General features: G+C 31.6%; 2 protein-coding genes across 4 annotated transcripts; one reads left to right on the forward strand and one right to left on the reverse strand.

Annotated features, from left to right (window-relative positions):
- Positions 1 to 119: 119 nt before the first annotated feature.
- Positions 120 to 15,683, forward strand: LOC106785246 (guanylate cyclase soluble subunit beta-1). Of its 3 annotated transcripts, XM_014745533.1 has the most exons (15): positions 120 to 428; positions 565 to 856; positions 1,437 to 1,510; positions 4,966 to 5,066; positions 5,518 to 5,636; positions 6,495 to 6,650; positions 7,035 to 7,188; positions 7,520 to 7,674; positions 8,566 to 8,694; positions 9,058 to 9,140; positions 9,783 to 9,953; positions 10,348 to 10,585; positions 10,823 to 10,963; positions 11,169 to 11,326; positions 15,475 to 15,683. In XM_014745533.1, exons 2-15 carry the CDS (start codon positions 758 to 760, stop codon positions 15,602 to 15,604), a joined length of 1,908 nt encoding a protein of 635 aa, XP_014601019.1. In that variant the 5' UTR covers positions 120 to 428; positions 565 to 757; the 3' UTR covers positions 15,605 to 15,683. The 3 variants fall into 3 exon arrangements, with proteins under 3 accessions (XP_014601019.1, XP_014601038.1, XP_014601029.1); XM_014745552.1 differs by lacking the exon at positions 120 to 428 and having other exon boundaries at positions 772 to 961; XM_014745543.1 differs by lacking the exons at positions 120 to 428; positions 565 to 856 and adding an exon at positions 1,232 to 1,276.
- LOC106785260 lies at positions 11,336 to 15,408 on the reverse strand. The gene is made up of 2 exons (XM_014745564.1): positions 14,948 to 15,408; positions 11,336 to 14,153 (listed from the first exon to the last, which is right to left on the reverse strand). The coding sequence occupies exons 1-2, from the start codon at positions 15,075 to 15,077 to the stop codon at positions 13,249 to 13,251; spliced, it is 1,035 nt and encodes a 344-aa protein (XP_014601050.1). The 5' UTR covers positions 15,078 to 15,408; the 3' UTR covers positions 11,336 to 13,248.
- Positions 15,684 to 17,749: the final 2,066 nt, after the last annotated feature.

Genomic DNA, 17,749 nt, shown 5'->3' on the forward strand with positions numbered 1-17,749 from the left:
GGTCGAAGAATTTCCAAATGCTTTTATTTTCTTCCGTCTTTTTCTTCTCTATTACTTTTATTTATTTATTTATCCTTTCCTGAGGCAAAGTAAACTTTCAACTTTCAGCAATGTTAATAAAAGTTAAAACTGAATTGCGTTTTCGTTCGAATAAACCAAGAAGGAAATATTCTCTCCTCTTTTAATTCATTAAATCACCGGACCTCAAGATTTGGTAGAGTTCAAAGTAAATCCAACCAAGCTAGAACGCAAGGGAGGCAACGTTTCAACGGAATCACGTCAAACTCGTGACATCTTTTCAGAGTGATTCAAACGGAATTCACTGGTACCAAGTAAGAAAGAATTCAATTGTCTAAAATGAGATAGGAAAAAAGGAAGGAATGAAGAAGGATAAAACGAGAGAAAGGTGATTAGAAGTGGTATTAGAGGTAAGTAATCGAAGTAGTACGTACGTAAGAGAAAAGGAATAAAATGGTAAAAAGAATGAGAATAAAAGGGAAAAAGGAAAGAAATAAATAAATAGGAAAGAGTAAAAGAGGATATATCGAGTCTTGTTGATTCCAGGTCATGTCATCGTCTTTCTCATCGTCTTTGTCAGTGGTAGCATTGGTCTACGAATCGAAGAAGAATACCGGCCGTTGGTGGTTTTGAGGGTGTGTTGGATAGAATATGTGGTAGGAGGGTGAAAGAGAGAAACGAAGAGAGAAAGAGAGGTGGGTGGTGAGAAGGAAAGAAGAGGGAGCAATGTTACAGAGGCATGAACACCAGGTGGCGCACGTACCAGCAAGAAAATCGATACTTATCGTCTCGGGGAGTACAGTCGTGCGTCTTCCAGTACGCGACTCGTGTGCACGAGGTAAACACGGCACCCTATGCCAATTAGAATGGAATGATACGTAAAGAGTGAGAGATTATTTCGTCGCTTCCAGTCAGCTAGATCGCAGAGTCAACCGAAGACATGGTACGTTCTCGGAACAAAGATCGATTTGTCAACTCTTCCCGATCACCGTTCCGATCTTCTTTCGATATCTCGAACACTCGTTTAACGCGTCGTGAATAGGTGGTGGGAGGGAAGAGGGGGCGGGAAAGGGGCGAGAGGTCGAGCGGTGAGAAAGATGGAGAGGGAAAAGGGAGAGGGAGACACGGAGAAGGAAAATTATTTTTAACGAACTTTAAATGAAAGAAAAAGAAAGAAATAAAAAGAGGATATAGCTTAGGACGACTTTAACGTTGACTCGAATCACTCATGAAAACTGTGTCGCATGTGACAACTCAGGTTTAGCTTTGTTCATTTAATTACATCCCTCGAGTAGAGCGTTTCAAACGATCATCCCTCAGTGATTTTCATATTTTTCCCTCCGTTTTTAATCGAATTCTCTTTTTTCTTTTTTCTTTTTTTTTCTTATCTCTTTTATGCTTTTTTTTTATATGTGCAGTACGGTTTCGTGAATTACGCTCTCGAGCTCCTCGTTGTGAAGAACTTTGGCAGCGAGACGTGGGATGAAATAAAGTAGGTAAAATGTAACAAAATACAAAAAAGAAAATATCCAGAAGAGCTAATTGAGATATCGTTGTTTTCGGCATCAAATGGAAATTTATTCTGCATGAGATGATTTTAGTATTTACCTTTATCGCTTGTTTACATGTATCACGTTTATCCTCTCTTCACCTTTTTAGACACGTAGCAAGCTCGTTCGATTCTCGTTTTTCTTCGTTTTCACAGCACGTCCTGGATAGATCGAATGTATTCCTTCTTGTTCCGACCACGTGCTTTTCAACTATCAATGTCGTTTATCGGTAAGATCGATGCACCTCGTTTTCTTTCGTAATTTCATAAAAGCCACGAAGACGATTTTTCTTTCAATTTGCCTTTTCTAGCTTCGCTCGAACGGATCTGTTGATCTTTTTTTTCTACCACTTTCACTTAATGAACAATGTATATAGAACTTGTAGAAATCATTACTGGTTAAGCGAACTCAGTGCTTAAATTGATTATCTAGGAGCTATTTAGATTTAAAGTAAAATAAAGGAAACTTTAAGAAGAAATCACCTTATAAATGAAATTTCTATATTCTAATTGTAATTATGTATTATAATATACTTCTTTTTATATTGAAATAGTTTCAACAAAATATTCGATTCATTTAATGTTTATAAAATGAGAACGTTATATAACATAGTCGGAATATTAATATAAAACGAAAAAAATATTGACGTGTGTAAAATTTTAATGTTATACAATATCGTCGGAATATTCATATAAATGCAAATAAAATTATGGAAGTTTTTTTTAAATTTTTTCGAAGAAAAAGAAAAGGAAGACGTAGGTTATACAGGTAAGTAAATGACACTGTAAATTAGCTCTTTTGTATCGTATTAATATTCTTATCACTTGCACACACTCAACACTCTTCATGCTTGCGCAGTAAATTGTTGTTTCTCTAGTCTATTTAATACCAAAATTATGAATTAAAGTTTTTATCAATATACAATATTAGGTCATTGCATATAAAGAAACTGGCTAGGTTGTTTATTACATTTAATTGTTGAAGTTTCAAATATCGTAATAAAATGAATAAACAATATTAATTTTATATAATATCTTTTTAAACACAATGATATCAACTTGAAAAGAATAACTTAAGCTTTTTCACGGTAGTCTTTATTGTTTCGAGTACTTATTGTATCCAATATTATGATTCTTTGTATTTGATGAGCTTCAATCCTTGAATGTAAATAACACTTGTGTCTTTTTTTTACAATCATATCCATTACTTTTCTTAACTGTAATATAATTTTCTTAAAGTATGTTTGTTTTGCTACTAAAACCGTTAAATTTCCGTTAAATTCATTAAAATTCGAAATTTTGTTTGCAAAAGGTAAAACATCATTTAATAAAGTTTGTTTTTTATCTTTTATAAAGTTTAATAAAGGAGTATAGAGATTGTTTGTGATATTACCTTTTAAGTTAATACGTATAAAATGCAATTTATTTTTCTGAGCATAAAGCGTTCTTAAGAAAGAGCAAATGCAGTCGTTAAAGTTCGAATTACAACCAAATGAACGAAAGATTGCATTACACGAAACCTTTCAACTCTTAGCACATTGCCTAAAAGCTCGTTCGTTTGTCTCGTTTTTCTTCAAACGAAAGACGATGCCATTATTCTCGAAATCTCTCGTCGATACTTTTACTTTTTTATACGTCTCAACAGAAAATCCCATCGTTTACTCCATCTGGTTATCCACCTACGACTGTCGAGTCTGTACGAGGGATTACGGGGTATTTTATTTTAAACGCTTTAGCTGAACTATTCAATTTCTACAAAGGGTTGATTAAAAACAGTAAAATAAAGAAAAAGAAATTTAACGAGTAAAGGTAATTGTAAATTTTACGAGAAAATATCCTTTTATTATAGATCACTTTCTAATTTTATTTACTATGATTATTTGAAGCGCTTTTAATTATTTTAATGAAATTATTCCATTGAGAGAATCTTTAATCAGACTTGCTGTATACTCTTGTAATTATAGACTACTTCAAAATATCAAAATATCTTCGAGAAAGTTAAAATGTCAATGAAGTTTTTTTATATTTACCGAAAGTGGAATATCATTTTAAGATAGCTTCAAGTAAAATATTGTTTTCCTATCTTTATTAAATAACTATTAATTCTATTTCCATAATTACAATAATATCTACGATGAATCTCATAATAAAACAATCTTATGAAAAAACAATGAAAACATGTATTATATTTTCTTAGTAATAGAAATAATATTAATTCATAACATTATTATAGAATCAAATTAGCATGTATATGTTTCGATAGCTTTAGGACGTGTTGGAATAGTTTGCTATAATAATAATAAACGAGCAAATTTATCTCTTGTATATTTTCTATGTTAAGAATTAATTAATGATTTAATTGGGACTAGACAACTGGAAGATTAAATAATAATATCTAATTAGTAATTTTATTATAATGAAGGTTGACATAAATATAGTTATTATCATTATATCGATTGATATTTTCAAGAAGTGTTCTAGTTTTGAAGAAATCTTAATAAGACTTGATTTAGTTTTAATTGGAAGGAATTGTTACGTAGGGCGACAACAATTTTCACGTACCCTGTGTTTCGCCATTGTACTGAAAATAGAAGTTACCCTGAAACTGAAATGCTACGAAGGCACTTAGAGGCTCATATAAGAGGGTCACTTTACTCAGCCTAAATGAGGTTTCACGGTTGCTCTCTCGGCAATGGCATCGTGTTTGTAAATTGCACGTCTTTATTTCGAACTTCTTCTTTACTTCGAATATTATAATTTGATTATATTTCATTTAAACATTGTTTTTATCGAATTTACGATTAAATATCAAAGTTCATATTTTCTTATAAAGTTTTTACTTGTTTTAATTGGTATCCAAGTAAAGAATTCAATTAATTATATAGATTTTATAAAATTATGTAAAGCTTTTGAAAATAATATTTAAAATTAAATTACATCAAAGAAATAGAATTATATTAAACAAATAAATAGAAAAAATATGTATTTAAATAAGAGGGTTTAGATTATTAAAATATTTGGCTTTGCTAGAAAATGTACAATAAACAGTTAAAATAAAATGAAACATACATAAATGTTGGTACATATTTATCGATGCAAAAGGAATAAAATTTTATTTTAAACGAACTTAATATTCCTAGCGCTCTACATCATGCTTTCTTTATTATTTACTAGAGGGCTCATGAATAGTTGTTATTGCCTCTTGTAATTCGTTTACTTTTCATAGTTTATTTAAACGTGAATATAATTGCTAAATACTATCTTGTTTGCACGTTTTACAACCTATCTCTTATATTTTATTGCTTATATATGTCATTGTTAATCTTCCTCTACGTTTAATTGCTCTCATAGGTATGCTTATATGAGCAAATTAAATTCCCACATTTTTATTGCTCCAGGAAAGATGCTGCCATTAATATGGATGGACAATTTCTAGTACGACAAATTTATGACGATGAAATTACTTATAATCTTATAGGAGCGGCTGTCAATCGATTGAGTATGTATATTATTTTTTTAACATGATCAATATTTATAATCGTGTTTAACAGATATATCAATATTTTTCAATCACCTGTGATTCTATTTTAATTAAAGTATTTTATATACAGATATCTATTTGATATTGTTCAATTATTCAAATTTATTATTCAAATCAAAAAATTGCGGAGAATGGGAACAAACAGAATTATATATTATTTATACACAATAATATACGTAATGTTTGATGTAGTATGGTATATTACCATCCCATAATTAGTCATGCAAATATGTAATAATTAACTATATTAATAATAATGATGTCACCGTATAAATAATTAAACCAAATACATGCCTTATATAATAATGAACCAATTCATGAAACAGAAATGTGTATGGGAGTTTAACTGTAATAATCTGTTGCAGCTGTAAACAAGTTCTATAGTCACTAAGTTTATTTCATTTCTCAGACATTCCTGCAAATGATATATTGGAACTTTTCGGTCGAATGTTCTTCGACTTCTGTCAGGATTCTGGATATGACAAAATCCTTCAAGTTCTAGGGGCAACACCCAGAGACTTCTTGCAGGTAAATTAATTCTCAAAAATTGACGATTTTCTAAATTAATAATAAATTATAATAAAATTTAGAGAGAGAGAGAGAGAGAGAGATAGAGTTGGTTTTGAGAGATCATAAATTTTGTTTCTTTTCAAAGTGTATGTATTTTTAAAAATTAATTCCATTGACATGATTCTCATATTTTTGATGTATTCGTGATAACGATGATATGTCATAATTCGTCTTGATACTTCTCGTCTAACCGGTTCTTCGTTAGGACAAGTCATCCATTGTTCTTGCAAGTATTAGAGACACATCGGTCAAGGGGGAAGATTTAGAAAAAAGATTCTATTTGGATAAACGAGTCGAGTCAGGCAAGCAATTTTTTTAGACTAAACAAACGTTTTAGAGTAAAAAAAAGGGAGAGAAAAAGGAAGAAAAAGAGATAATATAAGATAAGAAAACAGGTGAAACCCATTAAGAAGCTTCTGCTCGCTCGGATTTTTTATTTCCAGCTGTTATCACACGCGGTTTCACGTTTTAGTACTCTACGTTCTTGTCATAATGTTTGAAAAATCTTATTTTCCTCTCATCTTTTATACTGTTTCAAAAATGTCGTGCTCAATCATTTCCATGATCCGTTCTTTTCAGAAAAACGACTTTAGACATTTTTCTACCTTGCTAATAGTATGTCATAGAATCATTTCTTTGAATCTTTTCTTTCTTTATATTACTATAACCAATAGGATTAAATATCCTTGTTAATTATTATTTCAAATTGTGAATAATGTCTATTATATAAAATATATCAAATATTGAATTAGTTTAAATGAGTTATTATAAATACGAGAACACGTATTTCGAAGATAAGCGTTTTTGTTATTTTAGAATCTAGATGCTCTTCACGATCATTTGGGTACTTTGTATCCTGGAATGAGGGCACCATCTTTTCGATGTACAGAAAGACCAGAAGATGGTGCTTTGGTATTGCACTATTACTCGGATCGACCGGGTTTGGAACACATTGTTATTGGAATTGTTAAGGTATATTCATATATCTACTATTATATTATATCTACTCATTTTTTATACGAAATATTATAGAATTTCATATTATGTTAGACGAGACAATTTTTTTGTTACGTAATACGTCTTTCCATCCGCCTATAGAGTATTATATTGATGCATAATGTTATGTCATGTTTCCTGAAAATATCTAATCAAATATTCTCAATTTCATATAGAAATGTAGAATAACTCTGCTTGTTCTTTTTTTTTTAATCGAGGGAATGTAGGTATTTTATAGACGTTGAAGATTTGAACACTCGCCAAAACCATCGTTAAAAATATTACAGAAAATATATGTATGTAATATAACATGTTTTGCGATGGAAAAAGAACATAAATATAGAATTTTCTATTCCGCAGACCGTGGCGAAAAAGCTTCACGGGACAGATGTGGATATGAAGATCCTAAAGACGAAAAATGAATGTGATCACGTGCAATTCTTGATAACCAATACATCGGGACCTGGTGTCGTTTCCAATTCTATGATCGTTGAACATGAAATGTTGTCTGCTGGTGAGTAAGATAAATTTCTTTCGAACATATATTTCCTATATGCGGAATGCAAAATTCCTATTAAATTAGAAAATCGATTTATCGTTAGAATTAATGGGACTCTCTGGCTCGCGACTATATAAAACGTGACGTTATGAAATTCGTTCAAATCATCAGCTCGCTTTTATTAAATCGATTCTTCAGACTGAATTTTTATTTTTTCCACGCTAAATAAAACATCAAAGAGCTTATTAAATTTTACTTGAATATGCATATGCAGATATATTTTTGCCCACACATTTTAAATATTTTAAATGCAGGATATATACAAATTTTTGATTGGTTGTCATAGAACCAAAGGTGAGCCCCACTACGTTTTGCAGAGTGTTTCCTTTCCATATCATGTTCGACCGGGATCTCACGATAGTGCAAACAGGCTACACCATCACTCGTATTTTACCACAGGTTTGCAGTGGTAATTGCAAATTAACCGACATACTCTTTGCCGTAAGTAAAAAATTCATATTTGCATCGAATAAAAGATTTGCAATTTCGATTTTTGTTAAACGATTTTTTATTCACATAATTTTGCTCGTCATTAAATATTGAATTAAAACATTGGTATGAAAATCATATTTCAAAATTGAGATTGTATCGCGTCCGTAGACGGTTTATTTGAAATATTACCTTATGATATTAATTTATAATTAATTTGCTTTTACTCGCTTAATTTCCTTGGCTAATTTTCGAAACTCGATCTTAATTGTTACCAAGTAACGAGCTAACATAATTGCGTCGTGTATTCCTCGTTGCCAAACCTCTCGCTCCTATAATTCATCCATATTCATGCTCACACTATCATACATCTTTCGAATTCAGTTAGAGATGTGACACGAACATTGTGTCCAGTCTGGTTACGTTATTACGTTTACGTATTAGGATCAGTTCGTTACTATATATTGCCTATAGACATAAATACGATATAAATACTCGATATTTTAAATTTTATTTTCATCTTATTTCAATACATTACTTGGAACGGAGAAAATCAAATATTTGTCATATGTTCTCTCTTATATTTACTCGTCTATATTCTATAATAATTTTTTTACCGAAATAAGATGCGTTCTATAAACAAATATATACTTTAAGATTCAAGTAGAGATGTCAGAAAATGTTTAAGTTATAAAAATTTTCTATAGATATAGATACACATAAATATCTATCCAATTTTATATTCACAATTAGTCTATACAGGACATTTCTACTCCATGCGAAAAGAGTTTTGATGGTCAATTATATTCCAGCGAACTGCATTATGAATTCTGGCACATTACTTCCGCACCCGATAAATAAATTCTCGCAAAACAAGGCTGCATAATGTCGTCGACTTCCTAGGTCAGGCCGCATTTGGAATTAACATTTGAAAACATACTGTCACACATAAACACTGTCTACGTGTTGAGGACTAAAAAGGGAATGATGCGAGTTGCATCCTCGGAAGAGTACGCGTATCTACGTCTTAAGGTTAGTAAAACGATTACAACTAATTTATAAAAATCAATATCACTTCAGAATATGGTTAATTTTGATAGTAGAAAAAGTAAGTGAAATTTGTATGGCTTAAGATCACTTAACGAGTTGAGTATAAATTCGACTCGACTTGACTTGTCTTTTTTTTATGAAGTCATTTTCTCGGTATCCATTACACCAAGTGATTGGATTTTCTTTCTTTTGTTTTTTCCCCTAAAAAGATAATAGTCATTTAAAACACAAATTACATTTGCATTCGCGCAAAGAAGCTTGATCGTTGAATGAATTACTAGCCACTCGAGAAATTTACATTTCTCGCTTTATTTCGTGACGAAATATTCTCCTTTTTTGTTAAAGGGTCAAATGTTGTACATACCTGAGAGCGATCTGACGATTTTCCTCTCTTATCCAAGTGTCATGAATCTTGACGACCTTACGAGGTAATAGATTATAAAGAATATACAAATAATGGATATATAGCTAGATTGTAAATCTTTGCCGATTACATCAGAATATCACAATTGCATGATACTCTTCGACTTGTTTGTCAGCTTATTACCTATTTAAGTTCTTTTCAAACTTAATACAGTCTATTTCTATGAAGGAAGAAGCATGATTTAGCAAGTAGTTTTGCCCCCTCCCAAGTCGAATTTAACTTTTATCCTACTCAAGAAGTAAAAACTTTCTACTTTCCTAAGGACATTATACCTGTGCTCATTCTTCTTTCTCTTCGAATCGCAACTGGTTACGCATACGTATCTACATATACATACAACATATGTAACTTTTGTACTTTTTAGAGGACTTCTTTTCTATGTCATTTAAAGTAGGAAAGAATAAGATGGAAAGAGGAAAAAATAACAAATTTAAAGTCATATATTTCTGTATTTAATGAATTTCTTATATGGAAAAATATCAAGTGACCATCGTCAATCGTATTTTTTATTATACATTCGTAAAAATATTTATTTGTAAATAAAAAAAATATATCTATAGTAAAATACGAGATAAAAGAAAATTATCAAGAAAAAAATTTGAAAAAGATTAGATAAATATATTTATTTTTGATTGATGTCATGTAGACGTGGTCTGTACCTAAGCGATGTACCATTACACGATGCAACGAGGGACCTCGTCTTGATGTCGGAACAATTCGAAGCGGATTATAAGTTGACAAGAAACTTGGAATTACTCACCGATAAGCTGCAGCAGACGTATCGCGAACTCGACGGTGAGAAGCAGAAAACCGACAGGTAAGGATTTCTGTTTGGGCCGGAACTTCCTGATAAAGGGATCCCTATCGGCCTCGTTCATCTATTTACCTTGAATGAAAATCACCTATAATCAACTCTTATCGTGTTATAAAATGTTCTTCCTCGGAAAATTACTTTTCTTTTTCTCTATTTCTATTTGTTTTCTATCTCTTTCCTTATTTTGACGGAAATATCGTTCATTTTGATTACATTGCAATATCACGTTTTGGAATAAGTCGTATCTATAAAAATGAAAATTACATTAATAACAGACCAATTATAATTGATAGAATAAGTAGTTTTTTACTTTTTATTATTAAAAAATTATTATTTTTATTATACTCATTGAAACTTTTGTCGGTAAAATATACAAAAAATCTCTTATAATTTATAGGTTATTATATTCTGTATTACCGATTTCCGTGGCGAATGAACTTCGACATTCGAGGCCAGTACCTGCAAAAAAATATGATTGCGTAACACTTCTCTTCTCGGGAATCGTTGGTTTTGGAGCTTATTGTGCGGCTCATACTGATTCTAGTGGTGCTATGAAGATTGTTAACATGCTCAATCAACTGTATACTGCTTTCGACGTCCTTACGGATCCCAAGAAAAATCCCAACGTTTACAAGGTTCAATAATTTCTTTAATCAGCTACGAGTTATAAACTTGTAGTAATAGTATTTGATTTTTTTCTCTGTGAGCAATTACAAGTTTTCAATTTGTAATCGAAATTTTCGAATAACGTTGGAAGAAACTTTATTTCATGATTATTTGCAGAATTGCTTCATGAAAATCAAAGAAATTGTAGATGTAATAAACAAATTAACAACAACGTTAATTTATTCGAAATAAAATCTATAATTCAGGTTGAAACAGTGGGCGACAAATATATGGCTGTGAGCGGATTACCGGAACCGTGTCGTTGTCATGCACGATGTATAGCACGACTTGCACTCGATATGATGGATCTTGCCGCAGATGAGGTACAAATCGATGGAGAACCTGTGGTTGGTATTTCTTTTTCTTTTTACTCTTTTATACAAGAAAATAATAATAGCACAAATAAGCAATAAAATGTATATTTCTAATTTTTTGGACATACGTAATATAATACAATATCTCAATGTTCGAAAAACTTATTGAAAATGTGAATGGATTTGATCGTTATATCGAAAAATGATAGCGTATTGTTTGTAATGAAATTGTTCGTAGAAAATCACCATCGGTATACACAGCGGCGAAGTTGTAACTGGTGTTATTGGACATCGTATGCCACGATATTGTTTGTTCGGAAATACTGTCAATCTTACAAGTCGGACGGAAACTACCGGAGAACCTGGTAAAATAAACGTTTCGGAGAATGCTTACAGGTAAAAGTATTATTACTTTTTATAAATACAATTCATAGAATTTTTATTGTTTATTAACGTGGTATCTTATTTCTTATTTTCACATGGTCATTCAATCATGAAAAAGTCCGTTATTCGTGGTATAAAAGAATTAGATGTATTGTTCTTTGATTTCATAGAAATCTGTTACAAGTATTAGTACTATACAATAATCGGTAACATTGTTAAAAGATTATTAATCGAAGAACACTTCACACTACAATCATGACCACACATTTCGAAAGTTTTGCATTATGTTAGTGGGAAGAACAATAATAGAATAGAGGATCTATCGTCGTAGGCTAAACGATTAGAAATTCATTGTTTGAATAATACGTTGCGCTTCAGCAAAATCTTCTGAAAATTCGTTGAGAGCCATTTTAAAAAAGATTATAAAAATTTCTTGCACCGAGTCATTGACCATCATCTGCGAATATTATCTCGTTCGACGAAGATAAAAATATTTTCTCGAAAGATTTTCTCTTTCAAAATATATTTTTCCATTTGTTTAATCCCGTAGATCTTTTCTCCTCGAGAAGTAGTTGCATTGTAGGTGAAAATTTGGAATTTTAAGAAATACGATTTAAAATTTGGAATTTCATTCGAAATTCAACTTCGTTCGAGCTAACGGATTTTATCAGCATTATACGTAGAAGCAAAGTAAAAGGCATCGACTTCCATCGAAAGTTATACGATCGACTTTTAAAATGGTCGTAGATAGATATATACATACACACGTGCACACATAAACGATATATGCGACTATAGCGAACTCGAAGGCAAACGCGGGAGAACGAAACGAGCGATTAAATCGTGTTGGGCGGTTCGCACCGAGGTAAGAGGCAATTATTTTTTCTGTTTTTTTTTTTTTTTTTTTTTTCTTCATTCGTCCGCTTTCTTTTTTTCTTTCAACTCTCTTTCATCGACACTCGCCATACCGTTCTCCGTAATGTTCTCAGCTTTGAGTTGCGTTAATACGTACATAGGTATTTACGTATATTTAGGTATGAATTTTCCAAAGGAAGGAGTGCACGCGTGTCGTAAGGTCGGAATATTACGCGCAATTATCGATCAGCTCGTACTATTGACGGGAAAGCCGTTTCCCTTCGCGTTTAGTCGCGTTGAAAATTCTCTATGATTTACGAGATCGTCGGTTATGCCGATATTACGGATAGTTTTCTCGTAATTTACACGTTATCCGTGTGCTTGACGCAAGTTACTTTAACTTACATCTGTTTCCTTTTATCATCGATCAATGACTAATAAACTTGAAAGTTTTTCTTCGATATATAACGGACAACTAATTACGAAAAGTGCCGAATTACCTTAATGGCGCGTTGAAAAATATTTACCAGCAAGTTCGAGTTAATTGTTTTATTCAAAGTTATAGATACCTATGTGTTGCAATAATAAATATCTTTTTTTTTACTTTTAATTCGTTTTAAGTCAAACTTTTTCATATAATTTTCGTTCAGGAGTATATTATGTACAAGATTTTTCTCAAATTTTCTAAATCTGATACACGCGCTTTAAATTCGTTCAAAGTTAGATAAACACAATTCCGTAATTCGAATAAGACTCTCAGTATTAAATTAATTACGACGCTTTAATCCAGAAAATAGCCCGAAGTATTAGGGAGATCAGCAGATTAGAAAGCTTTAGTTCATCGTACAGTTTTACCGTAATGGCTATAGAGCCGCATGATCGTCCATACTTTTCACAAAGAACTTGTCTTTATCGGTCCTAATGAATACCAATCAACAGATAAGGAGAATCTTTCTACCTCTGGAAACATTTATCTATCTCTTTTCTCGTTCCGAATGAGCCATCGCCGTAATCAACGACTTCCATAGATTCTTTTCCTTTTCCTTATTTATACGAAAGAAATATGAAATGAATTTCGATCAATCGCACATTATATCCAAATAATTTCTCAAAGTCTGGGGTATTTGAAGTTTTTGAATGCCGTGTGGAAGAGCCCAATTTCGAAACAATATTTCTCTTATACTACAACGACAAAGATGCATTAATTCAGGTGGACATAATCCGCTTCTTTCCGGTGGCACAAGATTTTGTTCCACAAGATTAGGGTAATGTTCGTACATAGCAACGCTAAAGACTCCGCTCTGAGCAGCTATATGAGTTGGTGTTTTTACATTTGCCATAGGTATAGTTCTTAGAAGTAATTTCAAACATATTATTAAATCTTTCGGAAAGTTCCTTTTTTCTTTAGCTGATGGAACATCGTATTCGTTCAATTTAGCAAGGAGAATTTCTATCGGTGAAGGTGCCAGCTTGTCCGATTCTATCGAAGCTCCATATCGCAACATTATCATAAGTATATCAGGTGCACCATGTTGAATCGCAACTCTGAGCGGAACAACTTGACCATAAGATTCCATTGGAACGTCAATGAAACGAGACTTTATAGTTGATGACGCGCAACGATATTCCAATTTGCCTTTAACTGCATGATCCATAAAGTATATCAACGCATTGATATTTTCCTCCCGATCTTCAAAGTCGCTTTTCCAACCGGATAAAAAATGCGTCACTCTAATACCAAATATAGCACCAACAAAAATTCTTTCAAATGTCTTCTCGCAATAGAATATGTCGTTTAACAAACGAGTAACTATATCGTTATTGCGTAGCTTCCAATCGAAACAAAGTTTAGCTGCTACATAAAGAACATTATGAAATTTTCCTAATAAACAAACTTGACCATTTTCCATCATGGTAATGTTGTGATAACGTAGAGCAGACTCTACTATTCTCTCGCAGACGTCTTGCTTGTCCAGTTTCTCCGCTGAATATACAAACAGAAGAATCTATATGAATTACTATAATAATGACATAATAATCATTAATATTATATATTTATAAAATCCCTAAAAGCAATTTCTCTACAATTCGAAAAGAGAAAAAATTATAGACGTTCATAAGATCGGATGTGAACGACTTCAAATTTACGATAATTGAAAATGATTATTGTTTATTCTATTCGATTCTTTTATCGTTCTTTGATGTGATGTAAAATCGCATATAAATAAAATGTAAAAAACACAAGTAATTATTAAACTTATTAAATAAGCATTTTTCTCTCTCTCTATCGTTTCGTGCGAAAAATAAAACTTTTATTTAATATCTGAAGGCAATAGGTGATTGATGAGTTAACAAAAGTTCAAACAATATGTTAAAATATTATTATCGTTTGGTATCGTTATTTTGTAATCTTTTTACGTCTAGAATCATGCCGAAAATATGAACAAAACAAGTTTGAAAAAATGCAGATTATCGATTATTGCGTTTGAATAACTTTCGTACGGATAAGAAATTTGATTATATAAACACGTTTGGATTAAATTTATTTGGAATATTAAATTTAAGCTTGTCTCTTATCGATTATTGAACTATTTTTCCTGATAGTTCTTAACTTTTCGCTCTATTACTCCTTGACTTGGTCAATCGGTAAAAGCGAAGGTAACAAATGTCTCTCCAATAAACCACCAGTTTCTCCGTCGTCGTTTCCAATTCTCTCAATTGCTTTTCAAGCGTACTCACTTTAAAGAAGTTAGAAATATATTATAGAGGTTATATTACCTTCCGCACAACTGTTTATGACATCTGAAAAATATCCGACGAGTTCTCGTCGTTTGTATCGCGAAGCGAGACAACTGCGTTCCAACTCGGCAAACAATCTGTCGAAGTAACAGTCAATAAGCACTTCCATCTTCCCAGGATGATAACAATTTTCTCGATAAACGTTATCACGATAGTTAAAAAAAAAAAAGAAGAAGAAAGATTTCAACAAAAATTTAAAACGTCTGATAGTATAAGTAACGAAACATTCTCATGATTGTCGACCTCTGAATAATCGACTACATGTTAACTGAACGAAAGTACGAGAAGGGAGCTAATTCATTTAAGCCTTACGTAAAGTATTTTAAGGGCTTCACTGTTAAATTCTCTCCTATGCTATATTTGCTAACAATTTTTACGTTTTCAATTGCGTATCATGAAAACTGATTAATTTTATAGAGAAAACTTAAATCTTTGATTAGAAACGAAATAAAATTCGAAGAATTCATTTGATATTGTTTACTAATATAAATTTTTTGTTATTTTAGGTATTTGTGCATGCCAGAGAATCAAGATCCTCAATTTCTATTGGAATACAGAGGTCCAGTCACTATGAAAGGAAAATCCGAACCAATGAACGTATGGTTCTTGTCTAGAGAAGTGGAACTAAATGCATAATTTGATCAGCGAGTAGAATAATTCCAACTATCCTTGAAACTATCGTTACAGCAATAAAATGGGAGATCCCTATAGAATATTAACTTCTACATAATATACTTTAACGTGAAATTATAAGTTGCAAGTCGGTGGAAGAGCTCTGTGTGATCCATACGTTTAAGAATTGATTAATCTCGTCGCTCTTTTTCATAATAATAATATGTATATGTATTTGTCGTATATTTGCTCGTAGAAAAGATTTACAGTTCCTCGACGTTTAAATATCCTGACGTCAAATGTTTTAAACATTTTCTTTGTTTGTTAACTATATATTCTATATTCTATATATATATATATATATATATATGTATACATACATGTATGTATCTTGAGTGATAAGAAATATAATCGTCTGAGATTTAAATGCTCATTGATGTTGATATTCGACATACGAATAATTCGATAATTATTAATGAAAATCAATTAAAGAAGATTTCTTATAAGAAAAAGTCGTAGAATTTTCTTTAAATTTTATTCATTTTTTCAAATTTAAACCAGCCAGAATGTTTAATCCTATTGAATCGGATAGAATCGAAATAGACATAAAATAAAAAATAAACAGGTATCACGAGAAACAACCGCAAGAATGTACACGGTTTTAAGATGTAACGGAATCTTTTCCGATCTTTTACATGACCTATGCACGTTACAAGGTCAATCGAATGAGTACCGTAAAAGCGTTAATTATTCGTCTATCGTAACTCTTCCTTTATTAGTTCGACGTATGTTCTTCATTTTGCGTTAGAAAATAGTCCAAACGTACTGTGCGATCGTAAAAGTCTAAAAAAAAACGACACTAGGATGTTATATCTTAGATAATAACGCGTTTCTACGAGTCAGGCTTTATTGCCAATATTCGTCATGTTCGTTAAAGTGATTCGTATAATCGTACTGTACTATAGCAAAGTGGTATGCAGGCTACAAGTTTCACGTTGTCGAAGAAAAAGTGAACACACTACTCTCGACCGGTTTACCGGGTGAGGCACGCAGAAAATAAGGCCAGATAATAAAGCGTGTACAAAGCCGACCTCTGGATTAGGTGGTTTATGTATACGAGCAACCTGCACCGAACGCAATTATTATGGACAAATGAATGGTTCGTGCTAGATGGATTAGATGGAACAGATGGACGTATGGATAAGTATTTGTTATTGTATCTCTCAATACTTCAATGAATAATACTTGACTAATATTTTTTTCTTCAAACGAAGATTATAAGTTTTCTGAGAAAATAAACGAATAATGTATTATAAATTCGTGTTTTTTAAACCAAGCTTACGAGTAATGTTTTAACATGACACTAAAGCGAAACTTTGGCCTGAAGGAATGTATCGTTTATATATGCAACGATGCAAAAGAATACGACATTTGAAGTTAATCATTCTAGTTATTCCTTACGCAATACATATCTTTTTTATTTTCAAATGACATCAATAGTTTTTACGATCCGTTCGATACAACTCGTTTTCTAAGTTGTTGATCATTTTTATCAATTATCCATGCAAATATTTACCATCAAGTGGAATAAGTCTCTTTTATTCTAATAGTAATTACTTATCGATTGAGATTTTATAAGCAAATATTTTAAATCTTTCCGTGCAATGTATATATTTTAATATTAAAATAAATAATTCTATATATATAATTTAAATCGAGAAAAGATAAAAAAACAAAATTAAATGATCGAAGTTAGATCAATGTAATTTACTATATTAAATAATTTCCAGCAAAATAAATCAAATAAAATCCATAAACAATAAATAAATTTATATTATTACTGCAGACTGTTGTAAATCGTTAAGTAAGTCGTTAAATGGTTAAAAAATAAAAACTAAATGATAATGAATAAATGCATTCAACGATTACCGAGTGAATATGTATATTTCTTTGTGCAAAGTTCATGAAAAAACGAGTAAGTAATTTTTACGCATTTTTCAACTGATACGAAGTTCGATCCATTATAGCCGGGAGGACGGACATTCCAGCAATCTTGGTGAAATTTCGGCAGGTGTACAAGATTCCATGGAGTGTCTGTGTTTACGGACGCGCCTATAAAGAGCCAAGGTTCTTCGTGTAAGCAAGTAAGCAAGCAAGCAGGCAGGCAGG

The sequence above is a fragment of the Polistes canadensis genome, unplaced genomic scaffold, assembly GCF_001313835.1.
Source record: "Polistes canadensis isolate GaletaPanama2010 unplaced genomic scaffold, ASM131383v1 scaffold_2, whole genome shotgun sequence".
Lineage (NCBI taxonomy): Eukaryota > Metazoa > Arthropoda > Insecta > Hymenoptera > Vespidae > Polistes > Polistes canadensis.